The sequence below is a fragment of the Zophobas morio genome, unplaced genomic scaffold (genome assembly GCF_036711695.1).
Source record: "Zophobas morio isolate AGI-343-1 ecotype UQ-CSIRO unplaced genomic scaffold, CSIRO_AGI_Zmor_V1 ptg000006l, whole genome shotgun sequence".
NCBI classification, from domain to species: domain Eukaryota; kingdom Metazoa; phylum Arthropoda; class Insecta; order Coleoptera; family Tenebrionidae; genus Zophobas; species Zophobas morio.
The window spans coordinates 579,953-605,842 of NW_026972111.1; the positions used below are offsets into that span (position 1 = coordinate 579,953).

Genomic DNA, 25,890 nt, shown 5'->3' on the forward strand with positions numbered 1-25,890 from the left:
ACTGAAAAAATTGACAAATAGAAAAAGCGAAGAATTGAAAAATCGAGAAATTCAAAAACCCAAAAATTTTAAAAATGAGAAAATTAAAATATCGAAAAAGATTTAAAAATAAAGAAATTGGGACATCAAAAAATGGAAAAAGCAAAAGGTCCCAAAACTAAAACATTGGAAAATTGAAAAATCGTAAAGTCTAAAATTTTAAAATTTAGAAATTGAAAAATTGAAGAATCGAAAAATTGAATAAAAAATTTGAAATATCCCAAAACTGAAAAATGAAAAATTGAGAAATCGAAGTTGAAAAATCGGGAATTCGAAAATTGAAAAATTGTTATGCAAAATTGTAAGATGACATCATCAATTCTTGGGGGGGAGCATGAACAGATAAATTTTGATTAACGATTTAGGATGATTACGATAACCTTAAAACGTTTACAATGATTCAAGAAATTGTATGGCAGGGGTCAGCGACAAAGAAAAAATTATCTGTGATGGTTTCTCCTCATTGGAGTTATTTCAGCATAATCATGAGATTAATAAAAACGGTGTTATTCTTGACTTAATATTAACAACGTCTTCGTCGACAGAAGTTCATAGTGAAGATTTCGGATTAGTTACCGTGGATGACCATCATCCTCCACTCTGTATAATTCTCCCCACAAATCATGCAACTTCCAATATTGTGCCTTCAATCAGTTGGTACTATAACTTCAAAAAAGCCAATGATCACTTTTTAAATAACTATTTTTCATCTATAAACTGGGGTTCTCTTTAGCAATATTCAGATATTGAAGCTACAATTGAAACTTTCTACTCCATTGTTCATGAGGCTATTGATATCTGTACTCCTAAAACTAGTAAGCCCAATATTCATTTTCCAGTATGGTTTAAGCCAAATACTGTTAAACTTGTAAATAAAAAGCGTAGATTATTTTCATTATACAGATCTACATTGAATGTAACCCATTATAATCATTTTAAAGCGGTTCGTAGACTAGCTAAGGCTGCAATAAAAGAAGACCACGATAACTATATATGCTTCGTTGAAAATAACGTTCATAATAATACTAAAGTCTTCTTTAACTACGTAAATTCCAAAAGTCGCAATTCTAAATCTAGTCTACCGAAAAATATGCACTACCAAGATTTACACTCCTCTGATCCCCAAACGATTGCCAATATGTTTGCTAAGTACTTTAAGTCTGTATATGATTCAAACGTGAACAACCAAAACCCTGAATTAAATCCCTCTTTGTTTCTGAATAATGTTAATTTACATGATATTGACTTAAATCCTGACTTGAATCGAAACAAACTATTAATTCTAAAACCTAGTTTAAATCCAGGACCAGATGGAATTCCTCCTTATTTCCTAAATCAGTGTGCTAGTAGCTTAGCCTGGTCTGTCTTTTTACTCTACAGAAAATCTATCGACAATGCTATTTGTCCCAATATTTGGAAACAATCTCATGTGATTCCCCTGCATAACTCTGGAGACAAATTTGAAGTTATTAACTACCGACCTATATCGATTATTTCTGCTTTATGTAAGGGTTTAGAATCAATTATTAGTGAACAACTTATTCGACTGTACAGAAACATCCTTTCACCGTATCAACATGGATTCCTTCCTAGTAGAAGTACAGTGACCAATCTTGCTATATACAATGAATTTATTATCGATGCTTTTGAAGATGGATGCCAGGTTGACTCGGTTTATTTAGATTTTAGTAAGGCGTTTGATCGTGTTAACCATGCTCTTTTAATGAAAAAACTTTGGTATCTCGGTGTTTGTTGTCAGTTTCACACATGGATTTTCTCTTATATTACCAATCGTATTCAAATAATTTCGTTAAAGGGATTTCTCTCTTAATACCTTCCGGAGTTCCCCAGGGCAGTCATCTTGGTCCAATACTCTTCCTACTATTTATTAATGATCTTGCAGTATCCCTCTCTACATCGAATCTACTGCTTTTTGCTGATGATTTAAAATTTTTTTCCAAGATAAGTTCCTTTGAAGATTGTTATCGGCTCCAAGCAGCCCTGGATGTTACTACGAAGTGGTGTATTAATAATAATATGATGCTCAACAATGACAAGTGCAAGATTATAACATTCTCTAGAAAATTATGTAACTATGTATTCGCCTACGCTATAAAAAATAAGCTTTTGGAAAGAGTGAATGAAATTAAAGATCTAGGAATAGTTTTTGATTCTGAACTACGCTTTAATAGCCACATGGATTATATTATTGATAAGTCATATCGTATAAGTGGCTTCATAAAAAGGATGACTAGAGATTTTCACTGCGTTGCTGCTGTTCGTAAGCTTTTTATTACACTAGTTAGACCTATCTTAGAGTACGGCATAATTATTTGGTTTCCTTTTTATGAAGTCCACGTAACAAGACTAGAAAGAGTGCAGAGAAAAATGTGTAACTTTTTAATTTTCAAGATGGGGCTTAATAAATCGCAATATAATTATGAACAGAGACTCAATTTAACGGAATTGGAAGCACTGTCGAAACGCGTTTTGAAATTTAAGCTACGATTTGGGTTTAAACTCTTGCATAATCAAATAGATTGTCCACAGCTTTTGTTGCTTTTAAATTTCAAAGCGCCTTCAGTTAATACCAGAAACCGCGATATATTTGTTTGTCCCTTTAGAAAAACTAATTTTGGTTTAAATAGCTCTGTTGTTAATAAAATTGTGACTGCTATAAACAATCTACCAGTTAATTTAGATATTTTTAATTGTAAGGAGAGTTCATTTAATTTTTATTTAAGGCAAATGTAGCCATCAATTCTCTTATTTATATTTTATTGTGTCTATTGGAACAGTTCTGTTTGACAATAAATTACTATTATTATTATTAGAAATAGTTTTATTTTCAGCGAGACCGACAGTTGAAAATTATTAAAAATATTATTATTATTATGTCGTGGATATGGATTTTAAAACCATCAACTGATAGTATTACACTGCATCTATCCACACTGATATACGTGTCCTTGCAAAAATGTTGATGACGTCATCGCAATTTTTTTTTTAAAATACTCACATTTCCGACAGCGAGGAAAGTACCGTTTAAACTCTTTAGACCAATTTTTGTAGTTGATGAGTGTACTGTATTCATTCAAAATAAAGTTGTTGTATGAAATATAACAAGTAGTGGCAACAGACAACGCACGTCACTGATTAATGAGTCTACCAACTTAAAAATTCAATTTACAAAAAATTTTTCTTTTTGACCTTCCTTTTTTAGTACCTGTACCTGTCAATAAATGCGAATTTGAAATTTAGATTAATCCATAGCAACATATTCGTAACAGATAAGAAATCACCTACGAAAAGTTACTAAAAAATGTCACATTGTACAATAAGTGCGTACCACCCTCAAAAAAATAGTATCCGGCGCCAGCTTCCCGCCAAAAAGTGTCAGCCTGCCTCTATCCCCCTCCCCGTTTGCGTAATTGCCGCCACGGAGATAATCTAAAAATAAATCAAACACTTGTTTACATAGACTCAGTTGGTGCGCAACTGCGAGCTGCGAGCGCTGCACCCAAGTCGGAAAATCGCGGAAATCCACCTAGTGCTTAGTGCAGCGAGGACGGTTGGCAGCGCAACAGGCCCTAGGGTGTTTTCCGGAAAACAGGGCCACGTGATCGCGGCATGCACTGTGCGGTGGTGGGGGGGCGAAAACAGTGCGGCATTCCGAGAAATTTGTGAATTTGGGCCTACGCGGTGCGTGTCACGTCCACAGGGTGCGAGGAGCCCCGCGCAGGGCCGGATTTCAGCCTGAGAGGCATGCGAGAGTGTGTGCGAGTGCCAGTGCGTCGCCGGGCCCTTTTGTGAAGGGCTTACATGACATGTCTCAGAGGGACTCTGTCATACATCTGATCGCCGGGGGGTGAGTATCCAAATCAAAACATAACATAACCTAACCTAACCTAACGTGGTAAACTGCGTTTTATTATGTAATTCCCGACGCGTGGTCCGCGCAAACATGGCAAAGTGCGGCTAAAAATAGCTTTTTTCTTTGTTTGGGAAAATTGCGCAGCTTCCTGGAATTTTTCGCCGGGATGTGGATCTGCGTTTCGGGTGGAATGTTGTGGTAATTTGCGCAATTTGAGTGCACGTGAAGGAAAATCACGTTTTCGTCAAGTGTCAATAACGTCAGTGTTTGGCAAGACAGTGGCGGGGCGCGAATGGGCGCCAGCGACGGCGGTGTGGGGGGAGAGAAACATTTTTTTTTAATCGTGGTGCGCGGTAACGAGACCTGTTTTTGAATTAATCAGAATAAATAACGTGATAATACCAGTAGAACTGTAAAAGATTTAATGAAATCGGGATTAATAAGTTGGCCATGTTTATTGCGAGTTGTCATTTTTATCACAAAAAATATATTACCGTCAAGGACGTAGTTTTGCGCCGGATTTATTAGCTAACTGGAGGTCTTGTTTATGTTTTAGATAAAATGTCAAAATATTACTGGGTTTAAAAAAACAAAGGAAAAAATCAAACAAATCCAGTTTTTTAGATAAATTATAAAATTTGATTGCGTGACTTTTATTTTTAACTACCCAAGCGTATACTAAGGAATATTGCCTGTCAATTTTCAAACTGGACCGATTGTTGTCAAATTTATATGTGATTTCATTTTTTTTTTATAATGAAATACATAAACTGTATTTCTTCGATTGAATATTTTTATTATGTACTTTACGAAGTATTGTAAATGGACCACCAAATTTTACAATAGTAAATGTTGTGTTTCTAAAAAAATCAAATTTGGATAACAGCATTTTATAATTTGACTTTAAAATTGCAAAATCGAATAGTTTGAAATTCTGCAAACGTTTTAAGGTTATCGGAAGCATGGTAAATCGTTAATCAAAATTTATCCGTTCATGTTATCTCCAGGAATTGATGATGTCATGTTACGACTTTGGCTAATAAATGTTATTAAAATATTAAAAAGTAACAACTTATGGTTTATGAATGCGTTTTTTGGAAAATTGTATAACACATTTTTGAAATATCGGCTTTTGGATTTTCCGATTTTTCAATTTTTGATTTCTCAATTTTTCGACTCTTCAAATTTTGATTTTTAATTTTTCGGTTTTGCAGTTTTTCAATTCTTGGCGTTCCTAGGTTTTCGATTTTCCTTTCTTCCACTTGATCGATTTTTTCATTTTTTTTACTCTTTGTTCTCATTTTTCGACTTCTCGATTTCTGGATGTTCCTGTGTTTTCCATTTTTTCAATTTTTCGTTTTCTCAGGTTTTTGATTCTTGAATTTTTCAGTTTACGATTTTCCTACTTTTCCGACATTTAGATTTCCCACTTTCTTCATTTTTCAATGTTTCATTTTTGGAAGTTTTCAGATTTTTCGATTTTTTACTTTTCTCAATTTATCGAGATTTCGATGTTTCCATTATATTCCTCGATTTTTCGATTTCCAGATTTTTCGATTGCTCTATCTTTGCATGTTTCTATGTCTCAATGTTTCGATATTTCAATTTTTCGATTTCCTAATTTTTCCTGAATTCATTCTGGGGAATTTTCAATTTCTTGAGTTCTTGTTTTTTTTTTGATTTTTCAATATTTCGATTTCTTACATTTTACATTTTTCGATTTTTCAATTTTTTGATTTTACGATTTCAAGATTCAAAAATTTTTAGTAAGTACATATAGTTTTTCGTTTCTTTGAATTTTCGATTTCCCGACATCTCGGTTTTTTGATCGAAACATGAAGAGATCGGGGAATCGAGATATTGAAAAATCGAGGCATTAAAATAGCCCAAAATCGAAAATTAATAATTGCAAAATTGAAAAATTCAAAAATTAATAAAATCGGAAAATCGTAAAATTGAACATCGAAAAACCGAAACACTGAAATCTCGATAAACCGAGAAAATCGAAAAATTAAAAATCTAGAATTTTAAAATTGGAAAAAAAAAATGACACAGAAAAATCGAAGAACTCTGAAAGAAGGAGATTAAAAAGTCGAAAGTTTCAAAAATCGAAAAATTAAATTAAAAATTGAAAAATTAGAAACCTGAAAAATTATAAATTGGAAAATCGAAAAATTGAAGAACTGAAAAAAAATCTAGAGATCGGTACCTCAAAAACTTACGAACGCCAAAAATTGATAAAAATTTAAGAATCGAAAATGTAAAGAATCAATAAATTGAAGTTGAAATAACGGTATATTGAGAAATCAAAAATTGTAAATCGAGAAATTGAAAAATTGGAAATCGAAAAATTGAAAAATTCAGAAAATGAAAATTTTCAAAACAGAAATTTTGAAAAATTGATAAATCGGAAACTGATTTTTCCATTTTTTGATTTACTGAATTTATGAAAAATTGAAAAATTTATTAGAGTTTTAAAATTAACAAATAGGAAAAGCGAAGAACTCTGAAGGGTGGACAAATTAAAAAAAAAGTCGAAAGTTTCAAAAACTGAAAAATTAAATATCGGAAAGTTGAAAAATTAGAAACCTGAGAAATTAAAAATTGGAAAATCGAAAAATTGAAGAACTGGAAAAAAAATCGAGAGATCGATACCTCAAAAACTGATAAAATTTAAGAATCGAAAATTGAAAAATTTAAAAATTCAGAAATTGAAAATTCTCAAAATAGAAAAACCGAGATATCGAGAAATCGAAAATTCAATGAAAAGAAAAATTATATTTAAATCTTGAAATCGAAACATCAAAAAATCGTATTGAAAAATTGAAAAATCGAAAAATTGAAAAATCAAAAACCAAGAACTCTAGAAATTGAAAAATCCTCAAACTGAATTAATGAAAAATTGAAAAATCAATTTTAAAATTGGAAAAAATTGATAAATAGAAAAACCGAAGAACTGAAAAATGTAAAAACCTAAACTTTAAAAAATCGAAAAACCAAATTTTAAATAATTGCAGAATCGCAAAATTGAAAAATTAGAAACCCCAGAAATAGAAAAATTGAAAAATCGAAAGTTGAAAAATCGGGATATTGATAAATGAAAAAGCCAAAAAATCGAAAATTCGAAAATAGAAAAACTTATATAATTTTGAGGAATTGAAATAGCCCAAAACCGAAAAATTATTAATTGTTAGATTGGAAATTTGAAAAATTAATAAAATCGGAAAATTGAACAATTGAAAAACCGAATCATCGAAATGTCGATAAATCCAGAAAACTGAAAAATTGAGAAATCTAAAAACTGAAAAATTGACATCAAAAAATTGAAAAAAATCTAGTATTTAAAAATCGAAAAAAATTGACAAATAGAAAAACAGAAGACCTGAAAAAAATCGAAAAATTAAATATCGAAAAATTGAAACATTATAAACTTGAGAAATTGAAAAATTGGAGAATCAAAAAATTGAAGAACTAAAAAAAAGAGAAATCGAGAAATCGATACCTCAAAAATTCCCAAAATTGGAATACTAAAAAAACTGAGATTTCGAAAACTTGAATAATGCATAAAGCGAGAAATCGAAAGATTGAAATGCCGAATTTTTTTAAATCGTGTAATCGGAAAATTGAAAAATTCACAAAAAAATGTAAAATTTAAGAAATGAAAAAATTGAGATACCGAAAAACTAAACAATCGAAAAAACGAGAAATCGAGAAATTGAAAAAGTCCCGAACTGAATTTTCGAAAATTTGGGAAATCGAAAAATTGAAAAGCCGAAAAGTCGAAAAATTGAAACCTCAAGAAATCGAAACATGAAGAAATCGGGGAATCGAGAAAACGAGAAATCGAAAAATGGAGAAATTAACTTAATAATTGGAAGATTGAAAAATTCAAAAAGTAATAAAATCGGAAAATTGAACAATTGAAAAACCGAAACACTGAAATCTCGATAAACTGAGAAAATCGAAAAATTGAAAAATCTAGAATTTTAAAATTGGAAAAAAAAATGACAAACAGAAAAACCGAAGAACTCTGAAAGATGGAGAGATTAAAAAGTCGAAAGTTTCAAAAATCTAAAAATTAAATATCGAATAATTGAAAAATTAGAAACCAGAGAAATTAAAAATCGAAAAATTGAAGAACTGAAAAAAAATCTAGAATCGGTACTTCAAAAACTTACGAATGCCAAAAATTGATAAAATTTATAATAATAATAATAATAATAATAGTTTATTAACGGAAAGAAACTCCTATTACATAAAACAAGAAAGCAATTCATTAAGTAACTTATAACTAAAAATTTAGGATGTACATGAAATAAAACTAAAACTAAAACTAAATATAACATTCTTTGATGCAGAGATTAGCACACCACAAAACCTAATGTCGCTATAATAATGATAATCTATATTCACGGGCAAGTAAGTATCCCATTTACAATAATAATGATACAGATTACATTTACAGTAACTTTAAGAACACAGTAAATGATGGACACGATTTTTAAAAACAGCATAAGATTGACAATTAAAAAAATCCAATGAATCAGAGAACTCATTGCAAGTACGGAGTGCTGTGTTCAATGGAGAATTTAAAGTATAGTTTCTCCTACAGCTTTCTATACTAAACAATGGACTTCTCCTCACAGCAAACTGCGGAACATAAAAAAATAGGGAATGCAGAATTTCGTTACAGTCCAAAAGATTGTTCATGACTCTAAAAACAAAGCAAAGTTGAAAGTATTTTCGTCTAGTACATAATGTTGTCATTCCAAGATAGCTCAAACTTAAATTGTAATTGAAGTCTATTTGTAAATTGTTGGGCAATTTATGCTTAACACAATTAAGAAATTTTCGTTGTATCGCCTCTAATCTGTCGATATGGATTTTATATTGAGGTGACCAAAGTATACATCCATACTCCGTTACCGATCTAACTAGTGTAACATACAAAGTTTTTATTGTTTGTAAATTTTTGAATTCACTACCGTATCTTGTTACACACCCTAAGATTTTATTAGCTCTACACACAATTTTTTCGTAATGTGGTATAAATGTCAACTTCGAGTCCAAAGTGATACCTAAGTCTCTAACTTCAGAAACAAAGTTAAGTATTTGGCCATTTAAAATGTATTTAACCTTGCATGATACAATTTTCCTACTAAAGTTTATTGCGTGACATTTATCTTCATTTAGTAACATATTGTTGGAAACACACCACTCTTCCAGATGACCAAGATCTCGTTGTAGAGTTGTAACGTCATTTCTAGAATTTATAATTCTAAAAATTTTTAAATCATCAGCAAATAGACGATAAGGACTTTCAAATTTATATCCAATGTCATTAACATATATCAAAAATAATAGGGGCCCCAGAATTGACCCTTGGGGAACTCCCGAGGTTACATTCACCATATGCGACAGACAATTGGCTATCTTAACCTGTTGCGATCTATTGGAAATATACGAAATAAACCATGTAAGTAGGGACCCTGATACACCGTACTCTTCCAATTTATGAATAAGGATGGAATGGTTCACTTTATCAAATGCTTTAGAAAAGTCCATATATATTGAGTGAACCTCGGAACCTCTACCTAACGCTGTTAAAATGAGGTTGACGTAGCTGAATAAGTTAGTAACTGTTGAACGTTGTTTATAAAAACCATGCTGTTCAGGAATAATTAAAGAATTAAAGATAGGTGTTAGTTTTGTGATCAAGCAAGATTCAAATATTTTACTTACAGCAGATAAAATAGTTATTGGACGATAATTGTCAACTTTGCTGGTAGCACCTGATTTGAAAATAGGTATGATAAAAGTGTGCTTCCATTTACTAGGAAAAATACCCTGACTTAAAGATTTGCTAAACAGTAACTGTAATGGCCAAGCTATAATTGATTGAGTCTTTTTGTAGAATAATGGAGGTATTCCGTCCGGACCAGGCCCCTTGTTTGTATTAAGAGCACTTAAACAACGATCAACATCTTCCACACTGATGTCAATAAAATTTGTATTAATTTTAATTTCAGAATGAAAGTTTGAATTGAGACAACTAGCTTTATTATATATGGATGAGAAATGAACAGCAAAAGCATCAACAACCTGTTGTAAATCTGACAAAAGTGTATCATTATAAATCATAGGAAGTGTGATGGAAGCCTTAGAAGATTTATTTCGAATAAATTGCCAAAAATTTTTTGGATTAATTAATAGGTCACGTTCAATATGACATAGGTACCTATCATACGCCTCAGAAATTTTGTATTTACACTGTTTGCGTAAATTAGAGAATTCTAAGTAATCTTCGATACTTCGTGTGTTTTTATACCGCTTATGAGCAATCTTTTTATGTCTTAATAGCTCTATTAGTTCGCTGTTAAACCAGGATGGGAAGGTTGAGGAACGTTTACATCTAAGTGGAACATACATATCAATGGCGACATACATAAGTTCATAAAATTTACAAATTGATTCATCAAGCAATTGGCAGTTGAAAAGATCTGCCCAGTTGATATTTTTAAAATATTCAACAATACTATCATATCTGGCATTTTTAAAATCATAATACCACACTTTATCATTAAAGATGGCGCTATTATCTAAGATGCTGATATTAACACTAAAAGTGGGATGGCATACATCAAGTTTAGTTAAATTTTCACAGCATTTAACTTCAACATTGTCACAATTAACAAAACAAAGATCTAAAATATGATTATGTAAATTTCTAATATTATTTAATTGGTCAAAACAAAGACTGAAATAGCTGTCACAAAGATATATCTCACTTTGGAGAGTTAACCTATGCGGAATCAGACCAGGTGAGTTTTCAGATGTTATCCAGCTAATATTTGGTAGATTAAAATCACCGAGCACCACGATGTCACAATCTTTGTGCTTCTCACATATAGATTTAAGGGTATGAATGTGATTAGTATACCTACAAATTTCACTTCGTGGAGGTATGTAAACGCATCCCAGTATTAGATCACGCACTCCCGTAAGCACTTTAACCCACACTTCTTCGACTGATGATATAGGAGAGGTTAACTGGATACACTTATATTTAGCGCTTACCGCTAAGATTACACCGCCTCCTAATTCCTTTGTGCTGTTAAGACTACTCCTATCGGTTCTAAATATCAAGTATCTAGGATATAAAATTTCGTTATTGTGAAAATCAGATGATAACCAGGTTTCTGTTAAAGCTATAGCGTCATATTCATTTGCTAATGCCCCACAGTTAAAGTCCTTTATTTTACTGCGTAAGCTGCGTACATTTTGATAATACACAGAGAACGTACCATCCTCTAATTTGCTGGGCTTATCGACTTTTCTTTCTTTTCTTTTAGGTCTAGTCTCTCTCCTTTTTTCGCTAAAAAATAAAATTTTTTGACAATAACGTTCTCTGGCCAAGCACTAGCATCCATTAAATTCTTGACAATACTACTATCCACGGTGACCTTGTATGCAATGCTCTTGGCATTCTCCCTTTTTGGTAATGATTCAACTTTGAAATTGTCACAACAAAGTTTGTTCTCTAAATAAGTAGACAAATCAGTCTCCGAAGTACCAACATCAAGATTTCCAACATAAATATAACTACTACGGGGTGCAGCTTTAATTAACAAGTTTGAACTGTGTATCGACCCTCGAATAATATTTCTTTTTTTCTTATATGAGACTGGTACAAAATCATCGTCCGCTTTAAGGGTATTAGCTTCAACAGTTATTTTAGAAGCTGGGACATAGGGAGTGGTTGCTGTGTCTAACTGCTTACTCGATTTTGATGCAAGTTTGGCAGCTTGTATATTGGATGAAGACAAAGAATTTTTAGGGAGCTCGAAATTAAAATTATTAAAAGAGTTAGAACTAACCGTCTTTTTTGCAATGGTTCCACAGTTTTTGTTCTGAACGTTGTTGGATTCAATGACCTCCGAAAAAGACTTAGGAAAAACAGTTGCAGGTGCGCTCACCTCCTGATTGTGTTTTTTCAGACTTTTTATTTCGTCTCTGAGATTTTTATTCATAGATAACAATATTTTCACATCTTCTTTTAATCCATTGACTGAATCAATTAAACTATGCACAAGTAGCATAATATCATCGCGATTGCAATTGCTAGTATCATTTTCACTTTCAAAACGAAACCTTTTGGGGATAGCTCCTTGGGAAACATCAACACAATGATTACATTTCCAAATCGATCTCTTCATGTGGAATCCCCTCAGATCAATGTTCACACACTTATTATGATAAGAGTTCAAACACATGGTACACTGAACTACACATTTTGCATCATCAATGTTAGTAGAGCACGCGAAACAAGAAACAACGTCTGTACTCATCGCGCTCCGATGAAGCAATAAGCATTTAAGAATCGAAAATGTAAAGAATCGATAAATTGAAACTAAAATATGTTGGTAATGTGTGTACATTTATTTCATCCCTCATACTTTAAGGTTGTCAACTTAGTAGGCATAGAGACACATTTTGTTGATATAATAATTGATGTAGAAAATATACTCTCGACTGACGTGTATTAAGAGATTGCATTTCAATTCCTTCCCTATTGTTCCTACAAAATAACGGTACATTGAGAAATCAAAAATTGTAAATCGAGAAATTGAAAATTTGTAAATCGAAAAATTGAAAAATTTAAAAATTCAGAAAATGAAAATTTTCAAAACTGAAATTTTGAAAAATTAAGAAATCGAAAACTGATTTTTCAAGTTTTTGATTTACTGAATTAATGAAAAATTGAAAAATCTAGAATTTTAAAATTGAAAAAAATGGAAAAGCCAAAAAATCGAAAATTCGAAAATAGAAAAACTCTTCTATAATAATTTGATTATCAATTTTTCAATTGTTCGTTTTTCGATTTTGGGTTACTTCAATTTCTCGACTCTTCGGTTTCCTGACTTTTCACTTTCTCGACATCTTGGCTTTTCGATTTAAAAAATTTTTCGATCAAAACACGAGAAATCGGGGAATCGAGAAATCGAAAAATCGAGGAATTGAAATAGCTCAAAACCGAAAAATTAATAATTGAAATATTGAAAATTTGAAAAATTAATTAAATCGGAAAATTAAAACATCGAAAAATTGAACAATTAAAAAACCGAATCATCGAAATGTCGATAAATCGAGAAAACTGAAAAAATAAAAAGTCTAAAAATTGAAAAATTTACATAAAAAAAAAATGAAAAATCTAGAATTTTAAAATCGAAAAAAAAATGACAAATAGAACTGAAAGCTGGAGTAATTGAAAAATCTAACATTTACAAAAATTGAAAAATTAAATAGGTATCGAAAAACTGACAAATTATTACCAACCTGAGCAATTGAAAAATTGGAGAATCGAAAAATTGAAGAACTGAAAAAAAGAGAAATCGATACCTTAAAAATTCCCAAAATTGAAATGCTAAAAAAACTGAGAAATTGAAAACTTGAATAATGGATAAAGCGAGAAATTGAAGGATCCAATGCCGATTTTTTTTTAAATCGTGAAATTGGAAAATTGAAAAATTAACAAATGTAAAATTTAAGAAATGGAAAAATTGAGAAACCGAAAAGCTGAAAAATCGAAAAAACGAGAAATTGAAAAAGCCCCGAACTGAATTTTCGAAAATTTGGGATATCGAAAAATTTAACAATCGAGACATGAAAAAATTGTAAAATCGAAAAATTGAAAAGCCAAAAAGTTGAAAAATAGAAACATCAAGGAATCGAAACATGAACTCGGGGAATCGAGAAAACGAGAAATCGAAAAATGGGGAAATTAACTCAATAACTGGAAGATTGAAAAATTCAAAATTTAATGAAATCGAAAAATCTGAACATTGAAAAGTCGAAAAATTGTAAATTGAGAAAGTGAAAAATTGAAAAATCGAATCAAAAAACTGAAAAATCCAAAAACTGAAATATTAAATACATAATTGGGAAATCGAAAGTTGAAAAATCAGGATATTGAAAAATCGAAAAGTCTAAAAATCGAAAAGAAAAAAACTGTTATGTAATTTTGATTTTTAATTTTTCGGTTTTGCAGTTTTTCAACTCTTGGCGTTCCTAACTCTGAAAGATGGAGAGATTAAAAAGTCGAAGGTTTCAAAAATCGAAAAATTAAATATCGAATAATTGAAAAATTAGAAACCTGAGAAATTAAAAATTGGAAAATCGAAAAATTGAAGAACTGAAGAAAATCTAGAAATCGGTACCTCAAAAACTTACGAACGCCAAAAATTGATAAAAATTTAAGAATCGATAAATTGAAGCTGAAATAACGGTATATTGAGAAATCAAAAATTGTAAATCGAAAAATTGAAAAATTCAGAAAATGAAGATTTTCTAAACTGAAATTTTGAAAAATTGAGAATTTTAAAATTAACAAATAGGAAAAGCGAAGAACTCTGAAGGGTGGACAAATTAAAAAAAAAGTCGAAAGTTTCAAAAACTGAAAAATTAAATATCGGAAAATTGAAAAATTAGAAACCTGAGAAATTAAAAATTGGAAAATCGAAAAATTGAAGAACTGGAAAAACAATCGAGAGGTCGATACCTCAAAAACTGATAAAATTTAAGAATCGAAAAAGTGAAGAATCGATAAACTGAAAAATCAAAACATTGATAAATCGCAAAACTGAAATAACGGAATAGAATAAATTGAAAAATTTAAAAATTCAGAAATTGAAAATTCTCAAAATAGAAAAACCGAGATATCGAGAAATCGAAAATTCAAAGAAAAGAAAAATTATATTTAAATCTTGAAATCGAAACATCAAAAAGTCGTATAATTGAAAAATTGAAAAATCAAAAAACTAAGAACTCTAGAAATTGAAAAATCCTCAATCTGAATTTATGAAAAATTGAAAAATCAATTTTAAAATTGGAAAAAATTGATAAATAGAAAAACCGAAGAACTGAAAAATGTAAAAACCTAAACTTTAAAAAATCGAAAAACCAAATTTTGAAAAATTGCAGAATCGCAAAATTGAAAAATTAGAAACCCCAGAAATAGAAAAATTGAAAAATCGAAACTTGAAAAATCGGGATATTGATAAATGAAAAAGCCAAAAAATCGAAAATTCGAAAATAGAAAAAACTTATATAATTCTGAGGAATTGAAATAGCCAAAAATTATTAATTGTTAGATTGGAAATTTGAAAAATTAATAAAATTGGAAAATTCAACAATTGAAAAAACATCGAAATGTCGATAAATCCAGAAAACTGAAAAATTGAAAAATCTAAAAACTGAAAAATTGACATCAAAAAATTGAAAAATCTATTATTTAAAAATCGAAAAAAATTGACAGTATAGAAAAACCGAAGACCTGAAAGCTGGAGAAATTGGAATATCTAAAATTTACAAAAATCGAAAAATTAAATATCGAAAAATTGAAACATTATAAACCTAAGAAATTGAAAAATTTAAGAATCGAAAAATGAAGAACTAAAAAAAGAGAAATCGAGAAATCGATACCTTAAAAATTCCCAAAATTGAAATGCTAAAAAAACTGAGAAATCGAAAACTTGAATAATGGATAAAGCGAGAAATCGAAGGATCGAAATGCCGATTTTTTTTAAATCGTGAAATCGGAAAATTGAAAAATTGACAAATGTAAAATTTAAGAAATGGAAAAATTGAGATACCGAAGAACTGAAAAATCGAAAAAACGAGAAATCGAGAAATTAAAAAAACCCCGAACTGGATTTTCGCAAATTTGGGATATCGAAAAATCGAAACATGAAAAAATTGAAAAGCCGAAAATTCGAAAAATTGAAACATCAAGAAATCGAAACATGAAGAATTCGGGGAATCGAGAAAACGAGAAATCGAAAAATCGGGAAATTAACTTAATAACTGGAAGATTGAAAAATTCAAAATTTAATAAAATCGAGAAATCGGAACATTGAAAAATCGAAATATCCAAAATTTTAAAATTGGATAAATTGACAAATTGAAAAATCGATAAAATGAAAAATCTAAAATTTTAAAATCGAAAATTTAAAATATCAAAAATTTGAAGAATCGAAAAAAAAATTGAAAAATCAGAAACCTGACAAATCGACAAATTGACAAATTGGAAAATCGAAAAATTGAAGAACTGAAAAACTGAAATATCAAATTGAGAAATCGAAGGTTGAAAAATTGGAATATTGAAAAATCGAAAAGCCTAAAAATCGAAAAATCGAAAAGAGAAAAACTGTTATGTAATTTTAATTAAAAAAAAAAAAATAAAAAAAGAAAATTATAATATTTTTAATTTTTTAGTTTAACAATTTTTGGATTTAGGGATCTTTGTAGGTTTCTATTTTTCGATGTTTCGGTATTTCAATTTTCCAATTTTACCGTTTTACCATTTTTTGATGTTTCGACTTCAAGATTTAAAAATTTTTAATATTACGTCTCGTTTTTCTTCCAACTTTCGATTTCTCGACATCTCGGTTTTTTGGTTTTAAAAATTTTTTTGTTGAAACATGAAGAAATCGGGGATTCGAGAAATCGAAAAATTAATAATTTTAAGATCGAAAAATTCAAAAATCAATAAAATTGAAAGATCGAAAAATGGGAAAATTGAATAATCGAAAAAACGAAAAATTCAACAATCGGAAAACCGAAATCGCAATAAATCGACGAAATTGCAAAATCTAGAATTATAAAATTGGAAAAATTGACAAACAGGAAAACCGAAGAACTCCGAAAGATGGAGAAATTGAGAGTTTTAAAATTTCAAAAACTGAAAAATTAAAAACCTGAGAAATTGAAAAATTGGAAAATCGAAATATTGAAGAACTGAAAAAAAATCGAGAAATCGGTACCTCAGAAATTTAGGAAAGCCAAAAATTGATGAAATTTAAGAATCGAAAAGTAAAGAATCGATAAATTAAAAAGTCAGAACACTGAAAAATTCCCAAAATTGAAATTTTGAAAAATTTAGTTTTCGATTTTTCAAATAAAGGTCGAAAAAGGTTTAATAAATCTTGAAATCGTAAACTCGAAAAATTGAAAAATCCCCAAACTGAATTCACGAAAAATTGGGAAATTGGGAAATATCGAAATCTCGATTAACCGAAAACACTGAAAGTCTAAAACTTTTAAATTGGAAAAAATTGACAAACAGCAAGATCGAAGAACTCCGAAAGATGGAGAAATTGAAAATTAAAAAAATTCAAAAAACGAACAATTAAATATCGAAAAACTGAAAAATTAGAAACCTGAGAAATTGAAAAATTGGAAAATCGAAATATTTTGAAGAATGGAGAAATCGATTTCTCAAAAACTTAGGAACGCCACAAACTGATAAAAATTTAAGAATCGAAAAAGTAAAAAATTGATAAATTGAAAAATCGCAAAACTGAAATAACGGATTATTGAGAAATCGAAAAATTCTAAAGCGAGAAAGTGAAAAATTGAAAACTCTAATAAAAAAGTTGAAAAATCCAAAAACTCAAAAATATCAAATAATTGGGAAATCGAAAGTTGAAAAATTAGGATATTGAAAAATCGAAACGAGAAAAACTGTTATGTAATTTTGATTTGTTTCCAAAAAAAAAAAAATTAAATTATATATTTTTTTTAATTTAACAATTTTTGAATTTCTGGATCTTTGCATGTTTCTATTTTTCGATGTTTCGGTATTTCAATTTTCCAATTTCTCGAGTTCTTGTTTTTTCGATTTTACCATTTTTTGATGTTTCGACTTCAAGATTTAAAAATTTTTAATATAATTTTTCGTTTCTTCCAATTTTCGATTTTTCGACATCTCGGTTTTTGATTTTAAAAATTTTTCGATTGAAACATGAAGAAATCGGGAAATCGAGAAATCGAAAAATTAATAATTGATAGATTGAAAAATTCAAAAATCAATAAAATTGAAAGATCGAAAAATGGGAAAATTGAAGAATGGAAAAACTGAACAATTAAAAACCTGAGAAATTAAAAATTGGAAAATTGGAGAATCGAAATATTGAAGAACTGAAAAAAAATAATCGAGAAATCGGTAGAAATTTAGGAAAGCCAAAAATTTATGAAATTTAAGAATCGAAACGTAAAAAATCGACAAATTAAAAAGTCAAAACATTGAAAAATTCCCAAAATTGAAATTTTGAAAAATTTAGAAACCGAAAACTGATTTTGCAATAAAATTGAAAGTTCGAAAAATGGGAAAATTGAACAATCGAAAAACAGAAATTTCAATAAATCGACAAGATTGGAAAATCTAGAATTATAAAATTGGAAAAAATTGACAAATAGGAAGACCGAAGAACTCCGAAAGATGGAAAAATTGAAAATTACTAAAATTTCAAAAATCGAAAAATTAAATACCGAAAAACTGAAAAATTAAAACCTGAGAAATTGAATAATTGTAAAATTGGAAAATCGAAATATTGGACTGAAAAAAAAAACCTAGAAATCGGTACCTCAGAAATTTAGAAAAGCCAAAAATTGATAAAATTCAAGAATCGAAAACGTAAAGAATCGATCAGTTGAAAAGTCAAAACATTGAAAAATTCCCAAAATTGAAATTTTGAAAATTTTAGAAACCGAAAACTGATTGAAAAAGTAAAGAATCGATAAATTGAAAAATCGCAAAAACGAAATATGTAAGGGAATATTGAGGAATCGAGAAATTGACGAATCAAAAAACCGAGAAATCCCAAAACTGAAATATCGAAAAATGAAAAATCGGGATACTGAAAAATCGAAAATTCGAAAATAGAAAAAACTGTTATGAAATTTTGATTTGGGATTATTTCAATTTTTCGATTTCCTAATTTTTCGATTTCTCGATCTTTGCATGTCTCTATTTCTCGATGCTTCGGTATTTCAATTCTTCAATTTCACAATTTTTCGTGAATTCCGTTCGGGAATTTTTCAATTTCTCAAGTTTTTTTTTATATTTTAATTTTTCGATGTTTCGATTTCAACGTTTTAAAATTATTATAATTTTTCGTTTCTTCTGATTTTCGTTTTCTCGACATCTCGGTTTTCAATTTAAAAAATTGTTCGACCTTTATTGGAGAAATCGAAAAAAATCAGTTTTCGATGTCTCAGTTTTTGAAAATTTCAATTTTGGGAATTTTTCAAGTTCTGAATTTTTCAATTTTTCGAATTTTTGATATTTCGATTCCTTCATCTTCCGATTTTTTGACTTTGCGGATTTTAAATTTTTCAGTGAAATGATTTCTATAATTGTGAGGATTATTTGTCCATTTCTTTTAAGTTGATCTTTTGTCCAATTAATAGAGCCCATTTTAACTTCCTTTTGGAAAATTCCTTGAAAATACTTTATACGATTAAGTGAAGAGATACATCTGAGACAACGCCAAATGCATAAGAGCATAATGGACATGGGTCAGTTGCACGCAGCGGTCAAAAAATTAGGATATAATTTTAAGGATTAGTACTTCACTGTTCACTTTATAATTCGTAAACGTACACCAGACGCACTTTAACATTTCTCGATCAAAATAATGCGTAACACGTTATTATTTGCACTTGTATAACTCGCTAGACGGTGCCAATTTCTTAAGAAAAATTATGCTCATTTCTTTTTCGTTCCTAGACAACATTTTAAAAATTGTGGTACATAAATATGAGCCAATACGTTAAAGAAAAGTCCAAGGCCGAAAAGCACATAAATACATAGACAAAAAAATCCAAACCTATATTGGAAGCACAATTCGACACAAATTGTCAGCGTTTCATCCCAAAAGTGAATTTTAGCGTATCAATTTTCATGACTAAGCGGCAAATCGAAAGTTACATAAAACAGGCCAGTACTCACACGGGAAGTGTTTACCCGCTAATCTTGGCACCGACCTGCATTACTCAGGGAATTTAAATCAACAGCTGACCGCCGTCCGCACGGTCCAAGAAAACAAAAACTTCTGTCGCGCCCCATTTCATCGTATGACAGCCAAAATAATAATAATACCACGCTCCAAACAATAACGCATCATGTCTTTGCTCCGGCCAATATTAGCTCGTCATAAACCAGCCATAAAACCCGAATTGAATGATAAACGACTTGACCCAGATAGCTGGTCTAGATTTCTATCTTTCGACGATTTTTATTGTCGGGCTATCAGGCGTTGGAGTGGTCCTTCGAGCCGGATGGACGCCAAAAGGGACAAATATTTATATAGTACATGGTTTCGTTGAAACTTGGACCACTTTGGTTGCAGTATCAGTGTTTTATTCGTTATCTCGCTTATCTGTGTTTTCGAAAACACAAATAACAGTCTTGGAGGTTATACTTATATAATTCAAGTTGAAAAATATGAGTTGCAGAGATCATTGTTGTTATGGCTGACTGCGATAATGTAATAAAGCAACAGGAAATGGGAATCATGGTCGTTTCAATAGTAATATTTAATAAACATAATTATTTTATTATATCAAAGTTGGCCAGAATTGTGAGGGCGCCACCGAGTTTTAATAAACCGCGTGTAGCAGCCCACTTCATTAAATTAATATTTCCGTGATGAGTGGACAAATTTATCTCGTTTATTAGCACCTCCCTTGAGTGTTAAACCAATAAAAACCTGCCCATCTTTATTAGTTTCCTGTAGATAATGTTACATAATTGTTAATGTATATACGGCAATGCGGATTTTACGGTAAACACGAAGTTATTTATTTTAATTCGTGCGAAATATCGATGTAACAAGTCGCGACACGCGATCTTTGGACGAATAGGACGCAGTTTTATTCTGATCATTGCTAAAAAAGTGCACTTGCGCTCATCTCAGGTGGATTTTGCTACATCGATATTCGGGACGAATTGTGCAACTAGACGAGGACTGTTTGTGTTTGCATTTAGATCAACAGATGCTTGCGTGACTGTGTTAAATTTCGCAGTGGTTTTTGTTTTATAAGCATTATTTTTACATTCAGTAGCCTCGGCGAAGGTTTTCTTCTAATTATACGACGCCACGGTCCAAAAAAAGGCCGGTTGGCAGAGCGCGGAAGCGGTGCATCGCAAATTATTGGGATTAAAACTGACAAAGTCGTCGAAGTTTTAAATTTAATTTTCTTGTTGCTGCTAAGGCACACGCTGATCCAGTATTTTCTTTCGCATAAATTAAATGTCCATCATTTTTACGCATTAAATTACTAACTTTATAGTCGTAATTTTTATTGTTAACAATTGTTTAAAATTCTCTTCTCTTATTGATCTTAATTCAGAAAATATTATTTTCTCCAAAATTTGTATTATTAAATGTCATATTTTTCTTACTTAATCTGTTTATTGGTGCTGCTATGTTACTAAAATTTTTAATACAGCGTCTGTGATGGTTAGCATTTCGCATTTAAAAAAATCCATGAAGCGAGACGTCAAGGACGCGAAAAATTTGAAAAATTGAAATAACGAAGAACTGAAAAAAAAACGAAAAATCTGAAATTGAAAAAATTGAGACATTAAAATATCGAAACAGTAAAAAATTGAAAAAAAGAGAAGTCGAAAAATCGAATAATTAAAACACCAAAAAACAGAAAAATCCCAAAACTGAAATGTCGACAAATTAGGAAATCGAAAAATTGGAAAATCAAAGCATCGAAAAACCGAGAAAACAAAAAATCGGAACATTGAAAAAGTGAAACATCGAAAACTTGAAAAATCAAAAAATTTAAACACCGAAATATTGAAAAATGGAGATTTCGAAACTTCCAAAACTCATGTTGAAAAATTGGGAAATCGAAAAATTGGAAAAATAAAAAATTGAAAAATCGGCAAACTGAACAACTGAAAAATCGAAACATTGAAGTCTCGATAAACAAAGAAATCGAAAAAAAAAAATACACCCGGAAAAATTAAAAAAAACGAAAAATTACAACCGGAAAGTCGAAAAATCCAAAGATCGAGAAATCAAAAAATCGAAAAAGAGAAAAATCTAAAAATTAACGAATTCCCAAAATAGAAATATTGAAAAATTGAGAAATCGAAAATTCAGAACCTGGAACATAGAGAAATCGAAATATCAGAATATCGAGAAATTTAAAAATTGGAAAAGTCGGTAAATCGAAAGATCGAAAATTTGAAAAATCCGGAAATAAAAGAAAACCCTAAAATTGAAGTGTTGAAAAAATCGGAAATCGGAAACTTAAAAAATGTAGAAATCTAAAAATCGAAAAGTCGAAAATTTTGAAAAATTGAAATAATGAAGGACTGAAAAATCGGAAAATCTTAAATTTAAAATATTGAGACATTAAAGTATTGAAACAGTAAAAATTGAGAATTCGACAAGTCGAAAAATGAAAAGTCAAATTGTAGAATCGAAAAATTGAAAAATAGATTAGTCAAAACACCAAAAAACTGAAAAATTCCAGAACTGAAATGTTAGAAAAATTCGAGAAATTGAAAAATCAATTTAGACATCGAAATATTGAAAAATCGAGATTTCGAAATTCCCAAAATTGATGTTGAAAAATTGGCAAATCGAAAAATTGGAAAAGTAAAAAATTGAGAAACCCAAATTCTATAATTCGAAACATCGAAAACTTGAAAAATCGAGAAATCTAGAAATCGAAAAGTCGAAACATTGAAATCTCGATAAACAGAGAAATCGAAAAAAAATCTATACCCGGAAAATTGAAAAATCGAAAAATCAAAAATTTTAGAAACCGAAAAATTGAAAAACCGAAAAACCTACAACCGGAAAGTCGAAAAATCCAAAGTTTGAAAAATCAAATATCAAAAAGTCGAAAAATTGAAAAATCCAAAAATTAACCAATTCTCAAAATAGAAATGTTGAAAAATTGAGAAATCGAAAACTTGAAAAATCGACAGATCTCGAAATCGAAAAGTCGACATGTCAAGAATGAAAAATCGAAAAATCTAAAATTTAAAAAAAAATAAAAATTGAAAAATTTCAAAACGAAAGTGACGAGAAAATGGAACTGGAAAATTGGAAAATCGAAAATTTAGAAACTGGAACATTGAGAAATCGAAAAATCGAAAATTTTAAAACCGAAAAATCGAAATCGGAAAACTCGGGAAATCGAAAGATCGAGCAATCGAAACATCAAAAAATCCGGCATAAAAAAAATCCCAAAATTGAAATGTTGAAAAAATGGAAAAGTCGAAAATTTGAAAAATCGAAATAATGAAGGACTGAATAATCGAAAAATCTTAAATTTAAAATATTGAGACATTAAAATATCGAAACAGTAAAAAATTGAGAATTCGACAAGTCGGAAAATGAAAAATCAAAAAACCGAAAACTGAAGAATCGAAAAATTGAAAAATAGACTAGTTAAAACACCAAAAAACTGAAAAATCCCAGAACTGAAATGTCGAAAAATTAGGAAATCGAAAACTCGAAAATTCGAGAAATTGAAAAATCAAAAAATTTAGACATCAAAATATTGAAAAATCGAGATTTCGAAATTCCCAAAATTCATGTTGAAAAATTGGCAAATCGAAAAATTGGACAAGTAAAAAATTGAAAAATTGAGAAACAAACCCAAATTCTATAATTCGAAACATCGAAAACTTGAAAAATCGAGAAATCTAGAAATCGAAAACTGGACATGTCAAGAACTGAAAAATCGAAAAATCTAAAATTTAAAAAAATTAAAAATTGAAAAATTTCAAAAGGAAACTGACGAGAAAATGGAAATAGAAAAATTGGAAAATCGAAAATTCAGAAACTGGAACATAGAGAAATCGAAATATCAGAATATCGAGAAATTTAAAAATCGAAAAATCAAAAATTTTAAAACCGAAATCGCAAAAGTCGGGAAGTCGAAAGATCGAGCAATCGAAACATCAAAAAATCGAAAGATTGAAAAATCTGGAATAAAAAAAATCCCAAAATTGAAATGTTGAAAAAATCGGAAATCGAAAACTTTGAAAATCGAGAAATCAAAAAATTGAAAATTTAGAAACTGGAACATCGAGAAATCGAAATATCAGAATATCGAGAAATTTAAAAATCGAAAAATCAAAAATTTTAAAACCGAAAAATCGAAATCGAAAAAGTCGGGAAGTCGAAAGATCGAGGAATCGAAACATCAAAAAATCGAAAATTTGAAAAATCCTGAGTAAAAAAATCCCAAAATTAAAATGTTGAAAAAATCGGAAATCGAAAACTTTAAAAATCGAGAAATCAAAAAATCGTAGTCTAAAAATTTGAAAAATTGGAATAACGAAGGACTGAAGAATCGAAAAATGTAAAATTTAAAATATTGAGACATTAAAATATCGAAACAGTAAAAAATTGAGAATTCGACAAGTTGAAAAATGAAAAGTCAAAAAACCGAAAAAAGTAGAATCGAAAAATTGAAAAATAGACTAATCAAAACACCAAAAAACTGAAAAATCCCAGAACTGAGATGTCGAAAAATTAGGAAATCGAGAACTCGAAAATTCGAGAAATTGAAAAATCAAGAAATTTAGACATCGAAATATTGAAAAATCGAGATTTTGAAATTCCCAAATTGATGTTGAAAAACTGGCAAATCGAAAAATTGGAAAAGTTAAAAATTGAAAAATTGAGAAACAAACCCAAATTCTATAAATCGAAACATCGAAAAATTGAAAAATCGAGAAACTGAACAACTGAAAAATCGAAACATTGAAATCTCGATAAAAAAAAATCTGTACCCTTAAAAATCGAAAAATCAAACATTTTAGAAATCGAAAAATTGAAAAACCGAAAAACCTACAACCGGAAAGTCGAAAAATCCAAAGATCGAGAAATCAAAATATCAAAAAGTCGAAAAATTGAAAAATCCAAAAATTAACAAATTCCCAAAATAGAAATGTTGAAAAATTCAGAAATCGAAAACTTGAAAAATCGAGGAATCTAGAAATCGAAAAGTCGACTTGTCAAGAACTGAAAAATCGAAAAATCTAAAATTAAAAAAAATTAAAAATTGAAAAATTTCAAAACGAAAGTGACGAGAAAATGGAAATAGAAAAATTGGAAAACCGAAAATTTAGAAACTGGAACATTGAGAAATCGAAATATTAAAATATCGAGAAATTTGAAAATCGAAAAATCAAAAATTTTAAAACCCAAAAATCGAAATCGGAAAAGTCGAGAAGTCGAAAGATCGAGCAATCGAAACATCAAAAAATCGAAAATTTGAAAAATCCGGGAATAAAAAAAATCTCAAAATTGAAATGTTGAAAAAACGGAAATCAGAAAAATCGAGAAATCTAAAAATCGAAAAAAAAATTGAAAAATTGAGATAACGAAGAACTGAAAAGTCAAAGCATCGAAAAATTGGAAAAACGAAAAATCGAAAAGCCGAAAAATCGTAAAATCGAACAACCGAGAAAACAAAAAATCGGAACATCGAAAAAGTGAAACATCGAAAAGTTGAAAAATCAAAAAATTTAAACACCGAGATATTGGAAAATGGAAATTTCGAAACTGCCAAAACTCATGTCGAAAAATTGGAAAATCGAAAAATTGGAAAAATTAAAAATTAAAAATTTAGGAAATCGAAATAGCCCCAATTCGATGATAATTCGAAACATCGAAACATTGAGAAATCGGGAAACTGAACAACTGAAAAATCGAAACTTTGAAGTCTCGATAAACAAAGAAATTGAAACAAAAAATGCACTCAGAAAAATTTAAAAAAACGAAAAATCTACAACCGGAAATTCGAAAAATCCAAAGATCGAGAAATCAAAAAATCGAAAAAGGGAAAAATCTAAAAATTAACAAATTTCCAAAATAGAAATGTTGAAAAATTGAAAAATCGAGAAATCTAGAAATCGAAAAGTCGACATGTCAAGAACTGAAAAATCGAAAAATCTAAAATTAAAAAAAATGAAAAATTGAAAAATGTCAATACCAAAGTGACGAGAAAACGGGAAACCGAAAAATTGAAAAATCGAAAATTCAGAAACTGGAACATAGAGAAATCGAAATATCAGAATATCGAGAAATTTAAAAATCGGAAAAGTCGGGAAATCGAAAGATCGAGCAATCGAAACATCAAAAAATCGAAAA

General features: G+C 29.6%; 1 protein-coding gene across 2 annotated transcripts in view; it reads left to right on the top strand.

The window, feature by feature from the left end:
• The first annotated feature begins 3,523 nt into the window (after positions 1-3,523).
• The window catches only part of LOC135123255 (mitochondrial carrier protein Rim2), a 64,635-nt gene continuing 42,268 nt past the window's right edge, over positions 3,524-25,890 (top strand). The window contains exon 1 of one of the 2 annotated variants that reach the window (XM_064047750.1): positions 3,524-3,907. In XM_064047750.1, the coding sequence (XP_063903820.1) occupies positions 3,867-3,907 (41 nt within the window). In that variant the 5' untranslated portion in view covers positions 3,524-3,866. The remainder of the gene's footprint in view (positions 3,908-25,890) is intronic. The other variant, XM_064047749.1, reaches the window with a different exon arrangement.